This window comes from Neolamprologus multifasciatus, chromosome 7 (genome assembly GCF_963576455.1).
Source record: "Neolamprologus multifasciatus chromosome 7, fNeoMul1.2, whole genome shotgun sequence".
NCBI lineage: Eukaryota > Metazoa > Chordata > Actinopteri > Cichliformes > Cichlidae > Neolamprologus > Neolamprologus multifasciatus.
In genome coordinates, this window is record NC_140445.1 from 40,606,371 (window position 1) to 40,630,635 (window position 24,265).

The window sequence follows — 24,265 nt, forward strand, 5'->3', positions numbered from 1 at the left end:
TAGGTAGATTTCACATTGACCTGAGAGGTATTTGTGTCTATTATATATTTGTGTTAGTGATAGGTGTTGACAAGGCTTTAAAAACAGCATTTTGTTGTTTGGCCTGTAGAACTTTGATTTTGCATCCACAGCAAACTCAGATTGTCATTTTTAATGTGATTCGGTTTCATGTGTTCTAGTTAAATTAGACGTTACTATCAGACAATACACTAAATGACATGTTTTATGTTTTTTTATTGTTTTTTTTTTTTTCTGTAAACCTAAACAGAAAAGTGAGTATAATCAGTAGTTAAAGTAGTGTTCTGCAGGCAGGTGTGTGTGTGTGTGTGTGTGTGTGTGTGTGTGTGTGTATATATATATATATATATATATGAGAGAGAGATCTCATACTATAAGATCAGTTTTAATGGTCTACCATGTTCCCTGTGGTGCACGGAGCCACAATATGCAATGTTTAAGATTTAGAGTCGCTCGTCCTCTGTAGTGCGAGCTAGAAGTACCACATGGTATTTTTAGGTGGTATTTTTAAGGTGGTTCAGTTTCATGTGTTCATGTTAAATCTGTTAGTAACAAGAATATGACACTGAATAATAACAAATGGTTTTTATTTGTCTTTTTGATTGACCTTCACAATAATCAAAGATTTGATTAGTAAAAAACAATCAGATGGTTCTGATATTTTGATTTATAAAATAATGGTTGCATGAATAAAATTATTATGTGAAGTATTTCTCATTCATTATTTATAGATTCGGATTGTCACATTTAAATTATAAATGTAATAGTCTGATATTTTTAATTTCTTCTTCATTGGATTTTTTACTATATCCATAACTGACCTTTTTTATTTTTTAAGCTTTTTTTAATTTTATTTTTAAGCTTAGAGCACTACAGAATCCATCGAATTCAGCCATGTTCATAGCAAAGCCGTGCAGGTAGGTGGAATTCTCTTGTTTGCAAGGTATTTGGGTAAACTGAATCTTTTCCTCCATTCTGAGCATTTTTTAAGCTTCCAACATTTTGCAGAAGACCTTTTCTCCACAAGATTTCCTTATTCATTGGTGTTGTAACTTTGAGGCCTTGGTGTTCGTAATGCTTGGATCTTAGTGCAAACAGTGCAATAATTTAATTGCAAATGTGCTAACATTTAAATCAATTGAGAATCCATCCACTGAGAATTTAATGTCAACTAGCCAGGATGATTTTTTTTTAATGAATTTTAGGGATATCATTATATTCAATAGAATTTGTTGAGAAAGCTCAGAATAAAGATTTGAATTAAATTCCAATAGAAATGAATCAAGAATGAAGTGCACTACCAGCAAAATTCAAAAACACACAGACGTACCTTATACTGTGTCCTAAAATGCACAATATAATAAATATAATTGTTATTATGCTATAGTCCTTCACTTCCCAACCACAACAGGAACATATCACCCACAGACCCAAATGGAAGAGAATTATGACGGTCTACAGCTGCAATCAGTTTCCTTGTTATCTTCAGAACTTTCCACACTCTTGATTTGTCCATTTCACGCACTAGTTCTCCCTTACTTATCTTTTTATTGATTACTTACTTATCTACCTCCCATTGGTTCCCTGTAAGGCTGGATATCAGTGAGCTGAAAATCATTCTGCTAATCTACCGCTTTGCTAATTGGTGCCTAGAATGGACTTAATATATCATCTTGACACCAAAAGAGGCCAAATAATGATAAAGGCTGCAGCACAAAATTTCTTTTGCATCAATACACAGTATGTACATGTTCACAATTATGGCTGGTAGTTGTTAGCACAAAGCTTTAAGATATTAAAAACAGTTATTGCGTAATACAGACCTTTGCACCTGTATTGCTTTTTGTGACCTTTATATTTGTGACATGGTTCTGATCACTTAATTAGTTGAGCTCAACTCTTCAGAAAAAGATGATCAGCGTTTTTGCTCCTTCTTGATTTAAAGGCAGTTATATAAAGTAGGGCACCAAGCAGAGAACAATTAAGTTTGTATTCATGAAAAGTCAAAAATGCAAATTAAAATGTGGATACAACGTCTGGACACTGACCTATTTTCTGTCCTGAAAAGGCACATTTCTTACAGTGTCTTAGCCTGGATTAACACATGCAAAAATCAACTGAAATAACCAGGGATTAGTCCATGACTCTGTTAAGGGAATTGTATAATCCACAGACAAGAATCATTATTAGAAATGGAATTGGGTATGTCTCCATTTTCGGTGTTTCTTGATTCAGTAACATCTCTCCCCTCTCAGGCTCACAGAAGGCCGTTTCTCCTCATTTTTGTTCCTTTTGTCTGGACCTTGTGACCTTTGACCTGCCTCCTGTTGGTTCTCTGCATATTAATGAGCTGAAACTCATTCTGCTAATCTACAGTTTTGCTAATTGCTGTCTACAATGGACTTAATACATCATCTTGGTACCAAATGTTTAAATTGGAAATTTCCAACATCACTTGTATGCAAAACAGTGTATTTAACTAACTTCTGAGCAAACCTCTAATAGTTCATGTGTCTGTTGCATCTTTGCAGGTATATTTGTGGTTCAACACACAGTAACAAAACACTCTCACAGGCTCTCTTTGGTGTTCCTTCCCTTATTTAATCCCTTAGCTAATAAGCCAGCAGCGATTCCTTTATAGCTAAAAAACAAACCAAAAAAACAAAAAGGTCAGTACCCATGCATGACTGTTACAAAATCCATAGTATAAAAGCAGCTAGGCAATTAGAATTAAACCTTTCAAAAATAAAAGAAAAGGTGAAAAGCATAAATAGAAATTTGGTCCATTCAGGGTATTATTATAATATTATTTACAGTACATTAATCTACTATTCGATACCCTTATTTTATATTTGACTTCAGCACGCTACACCAATTTAAACAGAATTTACATTTAACAGAGCAAGTACTCTGTTAAAGACACATTAACAAAATCAATATTGAAAGAGTCTGACAAAGAGTCTTTCCTTTGACCTTAACATTTGATGTCAAAAGATGCAGCTTTTCCCTTTTTCCCCACATTTGGCTCAGCGCCAATAAATATAAGATTGGCGTTGACAGTTAGTCTCAGGGCAGTACAGCATTAAAAACATTGAACAATTAGTCTACAGCTCATATCACAGTTAGAAATCCAAGATGAGCAAAAAGGCACACATTACAAAACTGTATAGAGGAAACTCATACCAGTCTCAATCTACAAAAGGCAGAGTCTTGAATGACAAGATTTCTTGAGTGATTGTAGCGAGAGTCTGGATTCACTAGCAGCTCTGTTGGTGGTTTCAGGGAAGGGACGAAATGCTGTTGCTCATTTGTAAAAGTGTAGTATTTTTTTGTTGGTTTTATTTATTCGTTGGCACCAGGGAATCAATGCTTTCAGCCATGCTGGTGGTTTCTGTCACGATGGTCCCGTTAGCGTCAAAGGACTGAGTTTTCTTGTCTTCTTGTGTCCCGATGAGACTCAGCATGGCTTTGTACAAGAACTGGTACTGCTCCTAAAAAATGGGTAAACAACTCATTATATGTTCATAGTACAGTTTTGTGTGTTTAACTGACCTGCTGTGCATATTTTTCTACTCTACCTTACCACTCACAGTGCTTTTTACAACCTGCCACAATCACCGATCCATTTCTTTTTCTGCGCTTTCTATCTAACATTTACACACACAATAGATACATTGGAAAGCAACTTGGGGTTATCTTGCGAAAGAATATTTGGCATGCAGACTGGAGTAGCCAGGGATTGAACCATCAACCTTCTAATTACTAGATGACCTGTACATTTGCGAGGTGGCTCAGGAGGTAGTGCTGGAGCCTATCCCAGCTACTACAGTGGGAGAGGTGGGATACCCTGGAGATCCAATTTGATGCACAGAGACAACCACTCACATTCACACCTATAGGCAATTTAAAATCATCACTTAATCTTACCCCACTAACTGCATGTCTGTGGACTGTGGGAGGATCTGGAGTACCCAGAGAGAACCCACACAAACACAAGGAGAACATGCAAACTCCACACAAAGGCTCTGGCTAAATGGTGTAGTTGAACTCTGGATATTCTTGCTGTGAAGCAACAGTGCTAAACACCAAACCACCATGCTGCCTTGCTGAAAAAAGTTTTTCCTGAAAAACCAGTTCATACATTTGTAGGCTGGGCTATTGTAACTCATTATTATAGGACTCTGCAAAAAAATCTATTTTACTTGATCCAAAATACTGCAGCAAAAGTACTGACAAAAAAGAGCATATTTTTCTCATATTGGCTTTTCTTTTTTTTTTCTTCTTTTTTTTCTTCTTTTTTTTTTAACATTGACTCCCTGTTAAATCCAGAATAAAAGATAAATAGCTTGTTTGTGTACAGTGAAAACAAGTGTGCCTAATAAAGTGGCAGACACTGTAAAAGTGGTTTGTTTGTTTTAAACATACTGAAAGTTGTCAGATGTTAAAAAAAGAGAGAAATATGTCCCTTGCATCCAAAATTGTCAGTACAAGAGAAGTAAAAGTGCAGACTGTAAGCCACTGACAGACTTCCTGACAAAACACATGACAGCCAGTGGTAGGTGTGCCCCTTAGGGGTAAGGGAGCAGGACTATGACACAGGCCAACCAATCCACAATTGATATTAAAATGAGGGAGGCGTGACATGAGAAAATGGCCCCTTTTCTCTCTGTCATGCCTGTAAGAGAAGCGCTTTGCACTCCTCTCACAAAATGGCTTTAAAATGAGGCTTCTCCATATCACATTCAGATCAAATGTGATATTGATGTGTTTTAAAAACTGTGAGCATCCTGACAAGTTGCTGTCCATATGTGTGGGTTTTTGGTATGTGTGGTGCTTAAATCGAGGTCAGGAGAGCAAGTTAAAAACTGAGGTTATTTTCTTTCTCTCCAAAACTGGTTGGAGAAATTAGTGAATAAGAGTGAATGGGAGCACAGAATGGCATTCGTCTGAAACAAATGGCTCCAGGTCAAAAAGTATATTTATTTTTATGTGTATAATTATATATATATGCATATGCTCCAGTTATAATTGGACCATATTTATCTTCTTTCTCATAAAACCCCCCACAATTTGGCGCACTCAACGTGGGGCTTGATTGATTTGAGTAGATGAACACCATTGGTGAACAGAATCTGAGTTTTAAGTATGCCAGATATTCTGAACTGACCAGAATTGGTTGCTTGTGAGAGAAAATGGGCACTAATTAAAAAGGTAGGCAAATTTGCAGTTCCTGAAACTCAATTTTACAATTTGATTAAAGGTCAAATTCTGTAGTTAGCAATCAGTAGGCATCAGGGGAAAATTTTATAACTTAATATGTATATGATTCTGAATATTCTGATTGAGAAAGTTAGAATTTCAAATTAAGAATGTGTGGGGTGGGATTTATTATGAAATGAAACTGATTTTTTTTTCCTGCACAGCTTGTCTTTCTTTCTGTCTTCCACTGCTCGAGGGAGTTTTTTCTTCCCACTCTTGCCAAGCGCTTGGGATCTTTTATGCATAATTGTAGGATCTTTACTTTACAATATAAAACTTGAAGGGATTGTTGCCACCTCAAGGTGGCAATAACATTAAATGAATTGACAATTGATGAATGAATTGACATGTTGGTACCCCTTTTGCCACCAAAACAGCATGAACTCCACTAGACCCTTGAAGGTATCTCCATGGATCAGACTTTTTTTGTCCAGTACAAAATAAGTGCTGGAAAAAAACAATTGCTTATGCTTGATTAGACTGAGAATTTGGAGGTGAAGTCAACACCTCAAACTCATTGTCGTGCTTCTTGCTGTTTCACTGTTGTCTTCCTACTGAAAAAGACCACAGCCATTAAGGCATATTATACCCTTAAACAAACAGAAAAAACCCAACATATAACGAGCCTATTACAATAAAAACAGCTGCCTTGTTGTTTTGATGCTAATTATATATTTTTTAAATATTCTAATTTAATGAGGTACACTTTACAACATTACATTACAATAAAATTATTGTGAGACAGACAAACTTACGATGTTGTTGAAGGTTCCAGGTCTCATGAGATTCATCAGCCTGGCTACTTGGAAGACATCCACTGACGCTTCGACATCCAACTGGCGAGTCAGAGACGAAAGAGCACAGAACAGTCCTGCTGTAAACCCACCCACACTAAAAAACAAAAAACAAAATAAATAAAATTATATGGGCAAGTGGCTCCAACTTGTGTTTTCTTTTTTCCTGATTTTGCTACTACTTGGCATAGCTACATCTATCACTACAGCTGTGGTCCTCTGTTTGTCTGCCACTATGTCCGGTTGGTTAGCCATTACCAGTTTGTCTGTTTGTATCTGGAAGTCCCACAAGAGCTTAGCCTGGTCATTCTCAGCCACCTTGGGGAGCGTCTCCCATTTTGACCATGGGAGTTCTAGGCCATACTCAGTACATGTTCTTGTGGACTAGGCCGCCACTTGGTTATGGCGTTCCATCTATGCCCTGCCTGCTAGCATCTTATACCCTGCAGTTATGCTGGATTGTCTCAGGGGCATCTTTGCACCTCGGGTCTTGCCTGGTGTGTTAGACCCCAGCCTGTATGGATCTTGTGCTTAGAGCTTGTTCCTTTGTTGCCATGATTACTGCCTCTGTGATGTCTTTCAGTCTAGCTAGCTACTGGTGGGATTTCTCAATATCCCTTCTTCTGTTTGTCGGTGGTACATGCGGGTCTGTCATCATGGGAGCTCTTGCTCTTCTTCTTTCTCCGGTTTCTGCTGCCTGAGGTATTCACTAAGCAATACTATGTGCCCATCTTCCTGATGTACTCATGGATCTTTGTTGTGTCATCCTAGATAGTAGTTCTGACACTCACTAGTCCTTGGCCACCTTCCTTCTGCTTAGCATACAGTCTCAGGGTGCTGGATTTGAGGTGAAACCCTCCATACATGGTAAGGAGCTTGATTGTCTTGATGTCAATGGCTTCTATCTTCTCCCTTGGGCCCTTATTGATGTCCGATAATAAGCTGGCAGGGCGTATGTGTTGATTGCACGGATCTTGTTCTTCCGATTCAGCTGACGCCTTAGGACTTAGGTTATTCTCTGCTGATATTTGGTGGCTGCAGCTTTTCTAGCGGCCTTTTTATTATTCTCCAGTCCGACATCCAACGTCTCTCTCTATATATCTATATCTATCTTATCTATATACATACACAAACACACCCACAACTTCCATCTCCACTATATACACTATATTGCCAAAAGTATTTGCTTGTCTGCCTTTGCATGCATATCAATTTGAGAAACATCCCATTCTTGTCTTGTCTTCATTCACAGGGTAAATATTCTGTCGGCCCACACTTTGCAGCTTCAACTGAATGTTTATGGGAATGTTTGACCATTCTTCTAGAAGTGCATTTGGGAGTGCCGCGGTCTGTGGCTGCAGACCATGCAGCTTTTTATGAGGACCCAAATGCAGACAATCAAAGGCAAAAATTGATTTTTAACAAAAAGTGTAACCATTTACAGTGAGTAGCATAAGAATTTGAACACCCTGCGATTTTCGAAGTTCTCCCACTTAGAAATCATTGAGGGGTCTGAAATTCACATTGTAGGTGCATTGCCACTGTGAGCAACAGCATTTAAAAAACAATTCAGGAAATCACATTGTATGATTTTTAAAGAATTTATTTGTATTGCACTGCTGCACATAAAAATTTGAACACCTGGCAATCAGCAAGAATTCTGGCTCTCAAAGACCTGTTACTATGCCTTTATTAATGTAAATTATTAGCACCTGTCTGAGCTCTTTAAAGACACCTGTCCACTGGCCTAGCCAGTCTCCAGACCTAAATCCAATAAAAAATCTTTGGAGGGAGCTGAAACTCCATGTTGCTGAGCAACAGCCCCAAAACCTGACAGATCTAGAGGAGATCTGTGTGGAGGAGTGGGCCGTAATCCCTGTTGCAGTGTGTGCAAACCTGGTCAAGAACTATAGGAAACATTTGACCTTTGTAATTGCAAACAAAGGCTTTTGTATCAAATATTAACACTGCTTTTCTCAGGTGTCCAAATACATTCTTTAAAAATCATACAATGTTATTTCCTAACTGTTTTTTTTTTTTTTTTAAAGTGGGAATGCACCTACAATGTGAATTTCAGATCCCTCCATGATTTCTAAGCGGGAGAACTTCGAAAATCGCAGGGTGTTCAAATACTTATGTTCCTCACTGTATTTTGGCTGCTAACAAACATGAATAAAAACAGGTAAACTGAAAAATAAACAACAAAAAAACTCAAAACATAAAAGGAACTAAACTCAAGGAATAAAACTTGATCCTAAACCAATAATACAAAGAATCACAAAACAGAATAAACTCAAAATGCTGAACCAGCACCCTGACAGAGAGGTCAAGAGGTTGGACAAGAAGGCCTGAGTAGGTAGGTACACAGACAGACAGATGTATAGATATGGATCGTAAATAATATAAAGATTACAAAACAAGTATCAGACCAGACAACAGTATTGTAAGTAGTCCAAGGGTCTTACTTATCGTGGACCACAGTAGGGCTGTTCTTTGTGAGGATCTCTTCCTTCATCAGTTTGAGAAGTTCAAAGGTGGAAGTGAGAGGACTGTCTGGGTTTGGCCAGTTGGGAGCACGATAGTGTCTCACCTCAAGAACGTAGTCATCCTATTAAGATAAGAAAAGACAGCAAACATCAGTCACAGTCGGCCATGAGAGTGAGTTTTCATGTCCACATGACAACTATTCTTATGGGCGTGGGTTTTAAATTAAAGTAAGATAAATTTTTTAGAGGGAATTCAAACTGCCATGTTACTAACCTTTGTAGCTTTCAGTATGTAGTCCTGAACTACCAGCAGGTCCTCGTTGGACAGACAAACATGAGTCTCACTCTTTTGAGTGACAGTGAACATCTCATAGCTGATCAGCTGCCCTTTATAAGGCCAGAAAACAAATGGCTCTGCTTCTTCCTCCATCTACCAACACAGGAAATCATTACATTGCATTTGTGACAATTCACAGATATCTCCAACTTGCAACTACATTTTTTCCAATCTGGCTACTTGTAATTACAGTATGTACCATGATACTGTAGAGAGAGCATAACTTTCTCCAAAAGGTCATGGTGCACTCTGAACAGATTGCTAGTCTGGGCTAACACATCAAGAAAACCTCAATACATTTTCCACAAAACATTAAAATATTAAATCAGAAAAGATTTTTTGAGATATAAAATAAATATTAAAATAACATTTGAATTAAAGGAACAAACAGGTACAAAGAGCCCCAGGAGGATTTAGTCACAAGATTCTTTCAGGGATGTCTTTAAAAAGAACGGTTCCTCACCCCAGGCAGTGACAAAATGACTTGAGCGTTGTGGTCCCACATCATTGTCCAGAAGTCCTTTACGGTGACAGGCAAGGGTTTCTGGGTAATGATGAACTCCTTGGTGTGCCTGTAACCCTGGAGGAACATGTCAGCCACACTTACTGACCTCATTACTTGAAACGGTGGCTGTTACTGATGAATTATATACACATACACACAGAGTCATATATATATATATGACTTACTGCGATATATGATGCATTAATGTAGTCTGATGTTTCCCCTGCTGTTGTTGGCAAATGCACTCGTGACCTCTCAACTGCAATATGAGATAGAACATGTTTGTGCAGACAGATGTTTTTGTGTATGTGCAGTATTTTCAGCTGCAGCTGACGAGTGTGTCAGACTCACTGGGTATCACCGAGCAGTTTCTGTTCTTGTTGTGGTTGCAGTCCTGCAGAGCTGTGGAATAGTCACAGTGCTTCAGATTGGTGTAACAAACCATCTGTGGAAAACATCAAAAACCCGTAAACAACTGTAAACAACTAAAAAAACCCATCTTCCATTAAAAGATGTCTGATAATAAGTATGATAATAGTTTCATACTAACTAATATGAAGACTGTCTGAGACTGTGTCTGTCTCAGTGAAACATATTGAAAGTAAGGCTTACCTTGAACTGTTTGTCCATCCCTGTTCCTCCATCAGGCCCTGGGGTCATCAGCTTGTCCACGTACGTATGCAGTTGAGCCACTGCCACCTCTGTCTCACCAGACAAGATGGCTTCCACCAGGGCATTGTGGATAAAAACATACTGTTCCTGCAGAAAGAAAAAAACAAGAAGTTTAAATTTGTCATTGAAACTTTTTTAACAGTCTCATAACAGGAGACTGTTATGATTCAGGATTATGTTGATCACAACATGTTGTTGTTGTTATGTTTTTCTCAGTGTGTTTTTTTTTCTCTCTCCGCTGTGTGTGTGTGTTTGTGTGTGTGTTGGCTGAGCCAGGTAGGAAGTTTAAAATGTTAAACATTGAACTCTATTCATTTGAACATTAAAAAAATCTTACTGTCTAATAAAGGAGATGTGGAGTTTGACAGTCTGATGCAGATGAATGTCAAATTAATCCGATTAATTAAGAAGGTCTTTTTGGTGAGTGGTCTTTGTTCTAGTAGCCACAATTCCAGTAATGTAAAGACACTCAGACATACAATCATTTCATACATTTTCTGAATCACCATATTAATACCCAGACATTCCTGTCACGATGTAACACATCGTTTGTGCCTCATTTAGTGTTTCTTATATGTGCAGTTTAACGAGCTGCACATCTAAAACATCATCTCACCAATAAATCTATAATACACTTAAAATGTGCTTTAAATAAATGAATCAGTGAAAATGTGACACTTGCAGCATATTTTAAAATTAAACTCTAAAATAAATTTCTCCCAACAGCTTTAATTTTTATTCCTCCAGTTGCAGACTCCGTTTGAGAGGACAAATTTGACCTCTTGTCCGCAAGTACAGACTAGCTGTCCTGTTAGGATCAGATAAAATTGTTGTAAAATGTTTGCTGATTGTTTGTTGTTTTGGCATTATTCCCTGTTGAAGCAAACAAACTGCTGATGGCATCTTCTGTTGTTCCATGTTGCTGAACTTGGGGTGGGGAGCAGCACCTTATGTTATATCCAGGTTACTCTAGGCTTTGGATTTTGACCTGTTTGAGGCCAAAAAGCATCACAGACTTATTTTCAGTGTGGCTTCAGCATGTGCACATGCTAATCTTATAGCAGGGGCTTAGAACAGCGAGGCAAAGTTGTCGCAGGAGGAACATAATTTATTTCCCTATTTCTCTGTTTATTTGTCCTAAATTTATACCTGATACAGTTTTAGCCATGAAATAGAAACTGACAAACCATCATAACCCTAGTGGGCGTTAGAAATGGGAGATGGAATTAAACAAGATGGCTGTCGGAAAATAACAAGTCACAAAAAGTTGATTATTTCTGTGACTTCGGGATCAGGATAAACTTTTGTGAAAAAAAGGTTGTTAATGCATTCCAGTTCTGCCTGCCAGTGAAAAATATAGATAGAAACTAAAAATGTATTTGTGAGAAGAATATTCTGTTCAGTGCTATATTTAACAAGATCTGTAGCAATCATTTCAATTTATTTTATTAATTCTACACAGAATCAAAATATGGTTGAAAGAAAGGTCTACAGTTGTGGTCAGAGGTTTATATACACTCATTATGGGAATGAATGTAGAGGGTGTATACAACAGTGATGAAAATGACTGTAACCCCTCTATATCATACTGCTACACTACATTACTAAAAGTAATCATTCACTCATCCAGACCATTGAATTCAGGTGTTCCGATCACTTCCATGACCACCAGGATATCAAATCAGACACCTTTATTAGACTGCTTCTACAAAAATTTGTGAAAGAATGGGTCAGTCTGAGGCACTGAAGTGAATTTCAGTATGCTACCGTGACAGGATTCCACCTGTGCAACAAGTCCAGTTGGGAAATTTCCTCACTACTACGGTTCACAGAGTGGAAGAGACTGGGCATGACAGCAACTTAGCCTTGAAGTAGTAGTCCGCTAAAGCCACAGAGCAGGGTCAGCGGATGCTGAAGTGGATAGTGTGTAACATCTTCAGCAGTTAATGGCTACAGACCTTCAAACCACATGTGCCTTCAGATTAGCTCAAGAACAGTGCATAAAGAGCTTCATGGGGTGGGTTTCCATCGCTGAGCAGCTGCATCTAAGCGGCGTAATGCAGTGAAAAGTGATGAATCATGGTTCTCCGTCTGACAGCCCGATGGATGAGTCTGTCAAGTGTAATGTTTGGTGGATATGGAGCTACTTTTAAGGAGTTGGGCTCAACCCCTTAGTTCCAGTGAAAGGCACCGCTAATGCTTCAGCATACCAAGGCATGGGTTTGCTTGAAGAAAAATCTAAGTATTGCCAGTGAGGTTCTCGTTTTTTATTTTTTTAATCTTCTGGGCTGCATCAGTGTTTGGTTCCAATTTAATGTCAGTTGTTCCAGTCTGGGTGCACGGATCAATGACACTGAACTTGCCACGTAGAGACTCAGGATTTACCATCCACAAAGAAGTCGTTATTATTAGCTAGTAGTATTATTAATGGTAGTAAATGGATGGTGTGTTGACTGGCTATAGGTGTGGGTGTGTATGGACAGGAATGAGGGTGACCTCTGTCTGCACCAGGCATTTCCTCTGAGTTTGAATGTGTTTAAGGAAGCCCATGACGTTGACGGAGCCCTCATTTTGGATCTGCGTCAGCATGCTGTCCAGGACAATGTATGTGCCCGTTCGGCCAACACCAGCACTGCGTGGCAAAGAGAATATTAGAGTTAAGCATATATATTCAGCTGCCAATGAAAATGAGATTTTTAACTCTTTCTGGCAGTTCCCACCTGCAGTGAACCATCAGTGGCCCCATGTCATCTGTCCTGGCTCTGGACGACTTGCAGATGAAGCAGAGGAACGGCAGAGCTAAGTCTGGAACGCCAGTGTCAGGCCACTGGGTGTAATGATACTGTGTCACAGTCCGCTCATTGGCCCCCTCCTTGGCCCGCCCCTTCTGAGAACTCTGCAGGTGGACAAGAACAAAGCAGTCAGTAACAGGAAGATACCAACAGTGACTCACTGACATCACTCGAGTTGTGAAATTCCAACTTGTGCCATCCATGGATGGATCTACTGCGGTACTGCCACCCTAAAATAATTTCTTGCCACTCGTACTTGGCCTAGTTACAATAATAATGAAAATCTAAATATATTGTATGTAGTGCAGTCTCTCTACTCTCTTCTCTTTCCCCTCACCCCAACTGGTTCCCATTAAGGGAACTCCTTTCTAATATTTTAGGGTCTTTATTTCTCTTGAAGTGACTATCTTTGCAAATTAGAGCTATAAAAAAGAAAATGAATTGACATTCTGTTATTACACAGGATACTTAAGGGTGACTGCTACAGGCTGACCTTTTTTACCTGGATTTTTCTGATGGTGAAGGTTCTCTGGGTGTAGTAGGCGAGGACTTTAGTGCTCTTCACAGTCACAAGAAAGCTGCCGTACTCCTCCTGCACCTCTAGTGGCCAGTACTGATCATATATTCTCTAAGACACAGTAAACACATGCATATAATGCTAAAAGAAATGTGATGGAAAAGATTCTTCTTTGGTTGATCGATATTTATAAAAGAGCACTGTAAAAGTGTAAAAAATATATTTTTTTAAAGCTACAGAATTATTTCCTTCTTTACTGACCAACATGAGTGAACACAAGTTCACTCTGTATGTGTCATCAGATTATGTTCATATATATTTCAACTCAAAAATGTAAATGTAATTTCAGAAACTATGACGAGACACTTACGCATCCTTTCTCCACCAGGTTGCTGATCAAGACGATGATGCAGATGTTCTGCTCCCATATCATCCTCCAGAAGTCCTCAATGCTCGACCTCACAGGCCCCTCAGCAGCAATGTACAACCGTGGCTTCTTAAAACCCTGAGAAACACAAAGTGCTGACATGATCTTTGGCAAATCAGAATGTCACAGGTGTATGTGCAAGATGTACTAAGTACAAGATGGGAAATTTGTTCTGCTGACTTTGTTGTGTTCATGTACTTTTACATTGCAATGTGAAAAACAATGCAGATAATAAAAAGATTGTTCATTAGATTTTTTGCTCTGAATGCTTAAACACCACATTGAAAGCTATTTCAAGTATAGTTGCACCATTCCTTTATGAATCTGGATTTATTATTACTAATAAATAACTTTAGGTGAAGGCCAACCAACCAAAACTTATTACAATATTAGAAATCAAAAATAGGCAAAAAATAATTTAGGAAACATGAATTTGCACACACCTTCCTGTCGTGTTCGGGTCAGATCTGACCAATTTATGATTTAAAACACTCATGAATATTGTGTTTTACATCTGATTGCCTCAAGGCCTTATGACATCCTCCAGTTAACTGATTATCTGCAGAGGAACGGTTCATTTGAAGAATTTCAGCCAGGATTCAGAATCACAGAAGAGAAACCGCACTACTAAAGGTTACTAATGACCTCTTATGGCCTCTGACAGTGAGCTTACACACTGTCAGACTCCTGCTAGACTTCAGTGCAGCATTTGATAACACTTAGCACAATATTTTACTACAGAGTTTTTAATTAATTAATTTTTAAAGAAATTGCACCACAGTGGTTTAAGTTATATCTATCCAGGTTGTTCATGCAAATGCTGAGTCTTCTTTTTGTCAAGGACCAATTCTATTGACATTATATATTTAAATAATAGGCAATATTATTAGAAGAAATAACATACAATTTCACTTCTATGCAGATGATAGCCAATTCTATCTATCCATGAAGCCAGATGATTCACATCATGTAGTTAAACTCAGGCATGTCTTTTGAATTTCCTCCTTCTAAAATGGAGACGAATATGTAGATGACTTGCCTTGGCCTTCAGAAACCTTAGGAGTCATTTTTGATCAGGATATCTCAAAGCTCATATTAAATCAATATTTAGGATTTGTGCAATATCTCTAAAATTAGAAACAAGTCTACAAGAGATGCTAGTTCAGGAATACCAGCATATTTCAGTGTGTTCAGTCTAATACGAGTTCAACCTGTTTCACTAGAATTTGTAGCTTTTTTATGATAAAGTTTTTTTTGTTGTAGTTGATTTTTAAAAACAAAATGTGCTCAAAAAATATTTTCTCCTCAAAGTCCACTTGGAGCCTCCTATTTGTTCTCCTGTTGAAAATGAAGCATTTAAATGCACTTCACAGTCAATCTAAATCCCACAACTCAAATTTACTAGATTTGTTTTACTACTGAGAAAGGGCCCAAGAAAGCTCCTGTATAGGTGCTCAAATTGGAGACTAAATTGCCAAATCAAACAAAACTCATCAAGGACAATATGTGTGTGTGTGTGTATATGTGTGTGTGTGTGTGTGTGTGTTTTTAACAAAAATGTCAAGATGGCAGAATTCTGGTGATTTGTTTAGTTAAGGCCAGCCTAGGAAAGACTGTCACATGTTCTCAGGAGAGAGCGCTGTTCAATCACTCCATTTAATAGTTTGATAACCTTCAGTTGACTGACAGCATGAAGTTGTCGTCAATGCGCCAAAAGCAGACAAAAGTAGGAGTTGTAGAGATTCTCAATGTGCTTTTACCAACTCTAACCTGTATGCCGGCTCTCCAGAGAGGCCATGACTGCAGAGAGGTCTTTTTGTGTCGCTTCTGCTTTTCACAAAACAACAAGATGTTGGAAATAAGGTTTTATTGGTGCCGTTACTAGCATAATAGAGAGCTTCGCAGGTCCCCTCTCGTGAATAGGTTTAGAAATATGCAGCAGGGAGACTTGACTTGGTTTTGGAAGACTAGAGGGAAGTGTTGAGTGGCTCTGGGAATAAAAATACCCTTAGACTATTTGTTTGAGAGGCTGAATAAACAGAAATGAGCTTCAGAGTGAGGATGAAGGCCTCAGTTTGTATGTAGCTTATTAAAATGTTTTCCTTACATCCACGTAGCTTGCGTTAATGTAATCCATTGCTTTTCCTTTTTTGTTGGCCAATAGTGAGAGGTGTACCTGGGTATCATCATCTGACAGGCAAAGACAGACACACACAGACAGTAAAGATAACAAATTAGATTCATTCATTTTACATCAGATAAAGACATGTAAGCAAATTTGACATCTTCCATATAAAATGGATATTAAATATAATTTTGAAATTTAAAACACTTTAGGGCATGACGAGACATTCTCCTTCAGCATCGCCTGATAGAGTGTAGAATTTATGACTATCAGTTACATTCTGGTCCTGAACTCTTCGGGGTGTAATCCTGGAGGAAAGTCCTGAAATGGCCAGTTACTCTAGATCCTCTACTGTACTTTACTTTTGACAAAAATAAACATATAGAGTTTAGAGCTGTTAAAAACTATTTGCTCCCTACCAAGTTTCTTATTTTTTTGCTGATCTGTCACACTTAAATGTAAACATATTTTAATACAGAACCTACCAAACAGAAAAGGCAGTTTTTAAATCATGATTTTATTTATTAAGGGAAAAATGTACCCAAAATTACCTGTGAAAAACTAATTGCTGCCTAAATATGACTTGTTAGTTAGTTGTTTTGAGCCATTCAGAGGTGGTATGTTTCAGACACTGTGCTGGAGTCCCAAAGCCTTTCTCTCTTTCTGGACTAATTCATGTCACTGACTTTGTTTCTCAACTGTTTCTTTACATTACGATATGATGTGTTGCTTTCTGGGATCTTTTAACCTTTTACTCTGTCTCTGTTCTACTTAAGCTATTTCTTTTTTTTCCTTTTTTTTAAGTTTGAAATTACATGTTATTTCAAATTTATTTAACAATCTTGGTCACTTGTGACTCCAAATAAAAAAGACACAAAAATGCTCAAATCAAAGCTTAAAACAGTGATAAAAAGGTTCACAGAACAGAGTGATGTCATGGTGTGTGCCCATCTTTTATATACATGTTTTTATACTCTGAATGCTTTACTAGCAGGATACAGGCTTAAATCTTCATTTGCATTTAATTTCTTTTTTCTTTTTATGTGGTTGGATTACTCATTTACATATACAAAACCAAAATTTGTAGCTCAATGCTTTATCTTAGTCCCATGTGTTGATAAGGCTACAGAAGATTTTTATTAATTCATTGGTTGATTTTAGGCTTCTTAATCAACTAATTACTGTGGCTCTGAATTGAAAACCCAGTTGCTGTCTTGACAGGAATGAACAAGCAGCAACAGCTGAAAGTGCAGCAAATGAAGAAGAATTAAATCTCCGGACCAGCATCTGGATATAAATGTGTAACAAATGCACCAGTATTCATTCTTTTTTTTTTTTTTGGTGGATAAAGAAGTTATATTTTTTATTGTTCCAAATTAAATCTTGATGTTTTGGCTGCATAAAAGACTGCAATGCTGTGTATGAAATACTTCGCCTACATATTCAACTTAAAAAGGAAAAAAACTGGAATGATAGAATAGAAATTGGGCATTACAAACCTCCAGTTTTAGCCTGCATTCTAGCTTTCTTTTTTTTTTTTTTGACTTTTTAAATTTAATCGCTTTACACAAATCATGGTCACAATACAAAATGAAAATGTTGCGATTATACATAAAAAATAAAGCACAGTTAAAAAAAGAAAAAAAAGAAACCCCCTCCCTCCCCACCCGAGGTTCATGTCAAGAGAAACAAAACAAAACAAACAAAAAATGTACGTCACACATCTGGAAAATACGTTTTTATATAGTCAATAAATGGGTTCCAAGTCGCAGATAATTTTTGTTGTGATGAGAGAACTCTGTGTCTAAGTTTTTCCAGTGGTAAAAAGAAAAGCACCTCCTTTATATATGAAGGAGCCTTATCAGACTTCCAGTGGAATAGAATGAGTCTACGGGCAAGCAATGTAGCAAATGCTATGGAATTTTCCTGAGATGTACTAATTTCATATTGAGATGGCATAACTCCAAAAATGCCAATGCGGAAATCAAGCACTAAATTTTGCGCACTGATGTGAGATAATACTTTGAATATATTTCCCCAGTAATTGTCCAGGTTAGGACAAGACCACATCATGTGACCCTCGTTTGCTGGAAAAAAATACGTGTTGATCATAGTTAAGTCAAGATTTAACAAGAAGGGACAACTACTTTTTTCACATAGAGCCAGGTAGGTTAAGTAGATTTTTTCTCTAATAAATGAAACTATCAATTAAAAACTGCATTTTGTGACTACTAATCCTTATAGTTTTGTTCAGTGTGTCATAAACAATAGCACTGTGGGACTAGTTTCAGTGATGGAAGAATCTATATGTGGTGCTCTGTTGAGTATTGTGGCCACACATACCTTACCATGTATTTACAACTGTATGTGTTTCTGAATAACAGTTATGTGTACCTGTTAATGAAAAGAACTTTGGCTGAAAAACAATCTTTTAAAACCTCAACTCAACAGAAACATTAGTTTGCATCTGATAAACACTAGCAGAGCACACAGGCTCAGCAAAATCTTAACAATCCTAAAATACCTAACATAATCATAACTATGTTATGCCTTTTATCTATCTTATTTGTGATTAAGAGATGAAAATAACTCCTTTAGTAAAAGTTAGAAATCTGAAACTGTTCTGAATCTTGAACATGAAGCACATCACACTGTCTGAACCTGTACTTACAGGCCGAATTGTTGCTGTGTCTGTTTTCAGTCTTGCTGTCTGGATGATTTGCGTTGTCAGTAGACATCACTATGTCCACAGTGCACATATGTGCCTCCTAGAAACATGCACACAGAGCAAAGCTTAGAATCTTCAAAGGTAACTTAAAGTCTCGGTAAATGTATCATAAGTGAGTACAGTTGCACACTGGCAGATTTCAATTTACATTCCATACAATGTAAAATAAACTTGTGATAGAAAGCGCCTTTCTACTCAAAACCACTTACCACACACCTGTTGCAATAGCTGCGGATCAGACCATCAAGGATAAACATTGCATCAGATTCCCTTTTAAGATACACTTTACTGCCAAAAGTATTCATTCACCCATCTAAACATTAAATTCAGGTGTTGCAATCACTTCCAAGGCAACAGGTGTACAAAATAAAGCATCTAGGCATACAGACTGCTTCTACAAAAATTTGTGAAAGAATGGGTCACGCTCAGGAGCTCAGTGAATTTCAGCGTGGTACTGTGATAGTCCTGACCTCAACTAGAAAGAATACCTTTGAGATGAATTAGAGCAGAGTCTTCTCATCCAACATCCGTGTTTGACCTCACAAATGTGCTTCTGGAAGCATGGTCAAAAATGACTATAAACACACTGCTAAACCTTGTAGAAAGCCTTACCAAAAAGACCTGAAGCTTTTTTAGCTGCAAAAAGGTGGGCCAATATCATATTAAACTCTACAGATTAATAATGGGATGTCACTCATATACGTGTGAGGGCAGATGAGTGGATACTTTTGCCAATATAGTGTATGTATTTTAAAACTTCATACAACTAGTTTTCCAAAACAGTTCATGGTTAAAAGAAAAGATTTTGAGATTTTAACAGATTTCCAACAGATTTTGGTTGGATTTCTTGAAACTAGAAACAACCTTTATGCACACATTTTACTCTTTGTAATAACTCTGCGCTCACATAATGCAGTCATGCATTCCTCTACTGCTGCCACAGAGTAAACGTGCTTTACTGATACTATGACAAAGAAACAGCGTGCAATACAAAACAGATACACATCTGGTGGTATGCAGCAACATGAATAAATGACAGGGGCTTACCTCGTAACTGGGCTTCAGTGTCTAAGGTTGAGGGTGAATCAGCAGCAGACAAGCAGGACAATTCCGTAACAAAAACCAGAGAAGTGCAAAAGGGCAAATTACAATTACAAATTACAGATCCACATAGCTTTATGTCACAGTAAAACTCCTGCAAACATGAAGGAGAAATCAAATTAAACTGTTTGTAAATATTTTCCCATCAGCATTTTGATTTGTTAGGGTTAACCCATATCACACTTTTGATGTTGCACTATAGGATGTGCCTCAAAGCAACTTCACGAACTGTCAGTATGACGGTTGCCCAAATGTTTTCTGTATTCATTTATTTATTCATTCCCAATGGACAAGTTGACAGATGAGGTTAGGCAAGATTCTGATTATGTTTATAGACGACATTGTGATCTGTAGAGAGTAGAGAGTAAAACTGGTCTGTGGGCCACTCTTGCTTGCATTGTTGTTGGTCAGTCAGTTAGCCACTGAGTACAGTGAAAAAGCCCTTTCCCCCTCTGTCCCCAGTAGTGTACATGGATGGACACATTTGAGAGGACCATAAAACCAGCTTAACACCATTCACACAACTACTCAAACATAAAACTTCTAAAATTCCATCAATCTTCTGCTTATCAAATCCAAACTGAGCTCAACAACAAGGTCCTGGGTTTGAATCCACCCTATGAAAGCGGTCTTTCTGTGCTATAACTATTGCACCACTGTAAAATTGTATTATTAATTGAATCTTTGTCATACCTCAAACTCTCGTTTGAAGCTTTGAGTGTGGTGAAGTTCAGCAACATGCTTGACAAAGTCCTTCACTGGAAAAGCCCTGTGCTCACCTAGGAAACAAAACCCCCACAAAACTAAAACAACAATGACAAAAGACAAAACAAAACAAAAAACTAACAAATGTTCCAAATAACAATTTTTTGTCCATTATGTAATACAAAAAAGAAAGTTTCTGGACTTCTTGGTTGTGATAATAACACATTTAACTAAATAAACAGGTATGCCATGCATCCAGAAAGTATGCACTACAGCTTTTATACAAAACCTATTCAATTAATTTTAAACTCAAAATTCAACATAATTTCAAATTCTTGCAAATTTATTAAAAATAAATGATGAAAACAATGTGAATATGAACATAATAAATCCGGCTATGAATATAGCCTTTGGTCAATACCTTGTTGAAGCACCTTTGGCAGTAATTACTCCCTTAAGTATTTATGAGTATGTCATTACAAGCTTGGCACACCTATTTTAGGCAGTGAATATTGGGTGCACTCTCAGCAATGGCACTAAAATTAGTTGTGTTTCAGGGCTTGATGGCCTACTGACCACCACAGTAAAGGTCACAGTACAGGTCCTTTTTTTCCCAGAAGGTTCTTCCTCATACACACACGCATTGACATTATGACTATGGAGGATGAATTCATGGAACAGAGCCCTGTGAATGTTGGAAAAGGCAACATGCATGTTGGAAACCAATTTTTTTGAAAACTGTTGGGTTAGATCCTGCACATTGTACATGTAATAAAATACAATGACATTTGGCTTTAAATTTGGCTTTAAAGTTGAAAACAGAAGTTAAAGTTTCCCTCTTTGTGCAAACTTAAGATCACAGAGTGCACACCAAGTCTCAGGAAAAAAGAGACGAGTAAGAGAAACTGAGGGATACAGTGCCAAGGCAGGCCACGCGTATATGCACCTCTGGAAACTAATAGGAACTAGCAAGTAGACTGAATTTGGAAAAAAACATTTGAACTAAATCTAGAAAAAAACAACAACAAGGATAATGTATTTAAATATTTGAATATAATGCATAACCCCTCCGTGAATCTGTTGAGGGGTTTGTGTGTCCCAGGAATGCCAGGGGCTATGTTGTCAGGAGGGCTTTTGTGCTCTGGTAGGGTCTCCCATGGCAAACTGGTCCTGGATGAAGGACCAGGCAAAGAGCGATTCAAAAGACGCCTATTCACAGAAACCTAGGGAACAGTCCATCATCCCGGGGCCCCAGTATAGATATACTGGGCCCCGTCCTGGAACCAATCCTGGGGAGGGTGAACGACGGCAAGTGCTTGGTGGTGTCTGGCCTTTGCCCATGGGGGCCGGCAGGGCACAGCCCGAAGAAGGGCCATAGGGGTCGCATGCAATGTGTGCTGGGTGGTGGCCAAGGGTAGAGACCTTGGTGGACTGATCCCTGGCTACCAAAACTAGCGAATGGGACATAGAATGTCACCTCTGTGGTGCACAAGAAACCTAACACAGTGTGTGAGTCCATCCATTAGCCGAACCTTGGATCCAGCAGGAACAATGCGGTTTTTGGCTTGGTCGTAGAACACTGGACCAGCTCTTTACCCTAGCAAGGATACCTGAGGGTGCATGGGAGTTTATTCAACCCGTCTACATGTGTTTTGTGGATTTGGAGAAGGCATTTGACCATGTCCCTCTGAGTATTCTGTGGGTGGTACTTTGGAAGTGTGCGGTGTGTGGCCTGTTGCTATGAGCTATTCGATCCTTCTGATTCGTTCCCAGTGGGTGTTGGACTCCACAAGAGTTGCCCTTTGTGATTGACTCAGTTCTTAATTTTTATGGACAGAATTTCGGAAGCCGAAGTGTCGGAAGGCTTCCACTTGGGTGGTGTCAGAATCTCGTCTCTGCTTTTCGCAGATGATATGGTTCTGTTGGCTTCATCAGGTGGTGGCCTTTAGCTCGCACTGGAGTGTGGTTTGCAGACAAGTGTGAAGCAGTGGGAATGAGAATCAGTACCTCCAAGTCTATTTAAGTATCTCGGGCATCTTGTTCACGAGTGAGGGGAGAGGGGAACAGAGAACTGGCAGACAGACTGGTGCTGCGGCTGCAGTGATGTGGACACTGTACCAGTTCATCGTGATGAATAGAGACCTGAGCGTAAAAGCGAAACTCTCAATTTACTGGTCGTTCTACCTCCCTACCCTCACATATGGTCATGATCTTTGGGTAGTGACCGAAGAATGGGACTGCGGATACAAGAAACGAAAATGTGCTTTCTCTAAGGGTTGCTGGCTTCACTCTAAGATAGCATTCAGCCATCTGGGAAAGGGCCCAGAGTAGAGGCAGTTGAGGTGGCATGGGCATGACATGGGAGGTGTTCCAGGCATGTCCCAGGAAACACTGGAGAGATCATAGCTCTCAGCTGGCCTGGGAGTGCCTTGGTGTTCCCCCAGGGAGCTGGAGGAGGTGGCTGGGGAGAGGGAGGTCTGGGCTTCTTTGCTTAGGCTCCAGATAAGTGGAAAAAATGGATGGATGAATGGATGAATGTAAAGTTGTTACATTTGTGAAAATATTACTTTTTGAGAACAAACAATATTTTAAACAAGTGAGAACTTTACAGCAAAATGAGGACAGCTCCATAAACTAATGACATTTTGGTAAATTTTATATAATAAATAGATATTATTATAATAGATAAAGATTTATTAATTAGATAATAAATCTTTACACTGTCGGCTGGAAAATTTAGAAACAAAACATTTTTTAAAATTAAGGACCTGTTTTTCATGCAAAGTGAAGAGATTTATTGACAACTTGGGGTGTTTGTTAAATTTCTGGAAAGGATATTTAAGAAAAATTGAGAGTATAATATTGGTTTTGAAATGAAGGCAATTTTTCTAGTATGTAAGTCCTCAAATGGCTTATGTTACGTTGTTAAGATGTTAATTTTGGGTTTTAACTTCATGTCAATGTAATATGTCACACAGACACACACAAAACGATGTGTGCATGTTACCAGATATAGCAGTGTCTGGTGCTGTGATGACTCTGGTTGAGCAGCTGTCATGGATGTAAAAGTGAGCCGACTGGAAACACAACCTGCAGAAAAACAAACACTTCTTTTAGACGACAATCAACATTGCACTGATAGGCAGGAAATGCTTTTTGCTTTCACGTGATTTAGCATTAGCCCAGATTTTAGAAAATACAAAATAATCTCCCCATAACACCAGTAAATAAGATGTTAATAGGTTTGTAAACAGATGACAGCACCTCTCTACTGTCTCGGCCAGACATGGGCATCAGGGATTTTCACAGATGGGGAAAAAAACCTGAATCAGAGCTGACCTCTGAGATTAACAGAGATGGGCAGTAACGCGTAATCCGATTACTTTTTTCAAGTAACGAGTAAAGTAAGGGATTACTATTGCAAAAAAGGTAATTAGATTACGGTTACTTTCCCATAAGCATGCTGCGTTACTGCGTTAATAAAACTGTGATTTCTTTGTGAGAGTGTCTCATGACAATGACGTAAGCGAGTGCGACGGTCATGGCAACAGCTGCGTGCAGATCAGCAATGGATAATATATCGAGTGCGGGAGAGCATATGACTGTGCAGCGTTTAAAGAGTGGAAGTACTGAGCTTACTTTGAGTTTGATTCCGTAAAAAGTGACAAAAACATTAGTGTCCACTGCTCACTGCGTGGGAAGAAAACTTCTTTTTACAGCGAAAAAAACCCCTAAACTTCCGAGCAAGCACCGAGTGCGCTGCCACAGGAATGTGAAACTCCCAGATCCTTCCTCTGAC

The 24,265-nt window shown here is 38.4% G+C and overlaps 1 protein-coding gene across 3 annotated transcripts in view; it reads right to left on the reverse strand.

Annotated features, from left to right (window-relative positions):
- Positions 1 to 2,598: 2,598 nt before the first annotated feature.
- The window catches only part of LOC146514913 (receptor-type tyrosine-protein phosphatase zeta-like), a 91,917-nt gene continuing 70,250 nt past the window's right edge, over positions 2,599 to 24,265 (reverse strand). For 2 of the 3 annotated variants that reach the window (XM_085169035.1, XM_085169037.1), the window contains 17 exons: positions 23,474 to 23,556; positions 20,455 to 20,540; positions 19,708 to 19,728; positions 18,604 to 18,700; positions 15,915 to 15,997; positions 13,751 to 13,885; positions 13,357 to 13,491; positions 12,792 to 12,967; positions 12,568 to 12,703; positions 10,012 to 10,158; positions 9,751 to 9,844; positions 9,585 to 9,658; positions 9,358 to 9,474; positions 8,832 to 8,987; positions 8,537 to 8,679; positions 6,033 to 6,168; positions 2,599 to 3,509 (listed from right to left, as the gene is read on the reverse strand). In XM_085169035.1, coding sequence (XP_085025161.1) covers positions 3,357 to 3,509; positions 6,033 to 6,168; positions 8,537 to 8,679; positions 8,832 to 8,987; positions 9,358 to 9,474; positions 9,585 to 9,658; positions 9,751 to 9,844; positions 10,012 to 10,158; positions 12,568 to 12,703; positions 12,792 to 12,967; positions 13,357 to 13,491; positions 13,751 to 13,885; positions 15,915 to 15,997; positions 18,604 to 18,700; positions 19,708 to 19,728; positions 20,455 to 20,540; positions 23,474 to 23,556 — 1,972 coding nt within the window. In that variant the 3' untranslated portion in view covers positions 2,599 to 3,356. The remainder of the gene's footprint in view (positions 3,510 to 6,032; positions 6,169 to 8,536; positions 8,680 to 8,831; positions 8,988 to 9,357; positions 9,475 to 9,584; positions 9,659 to 9,750; positions 9,845 to 10,011; positions 10,159 to 12,567; positions 12,704 to 12,791; positions 12,968 to 13,356; positions 13,492 to 13,750; positions 13,886 to 15,914; positions 15,998 to 18,603; positions 18,701 to 19,707; positions 19,729 to 20,454; positions 20,541 to 23,473; positions 23,557 to 24,265) is intronic. The other variant, XM_085169036.1, reaches the window with a different exon arrangement.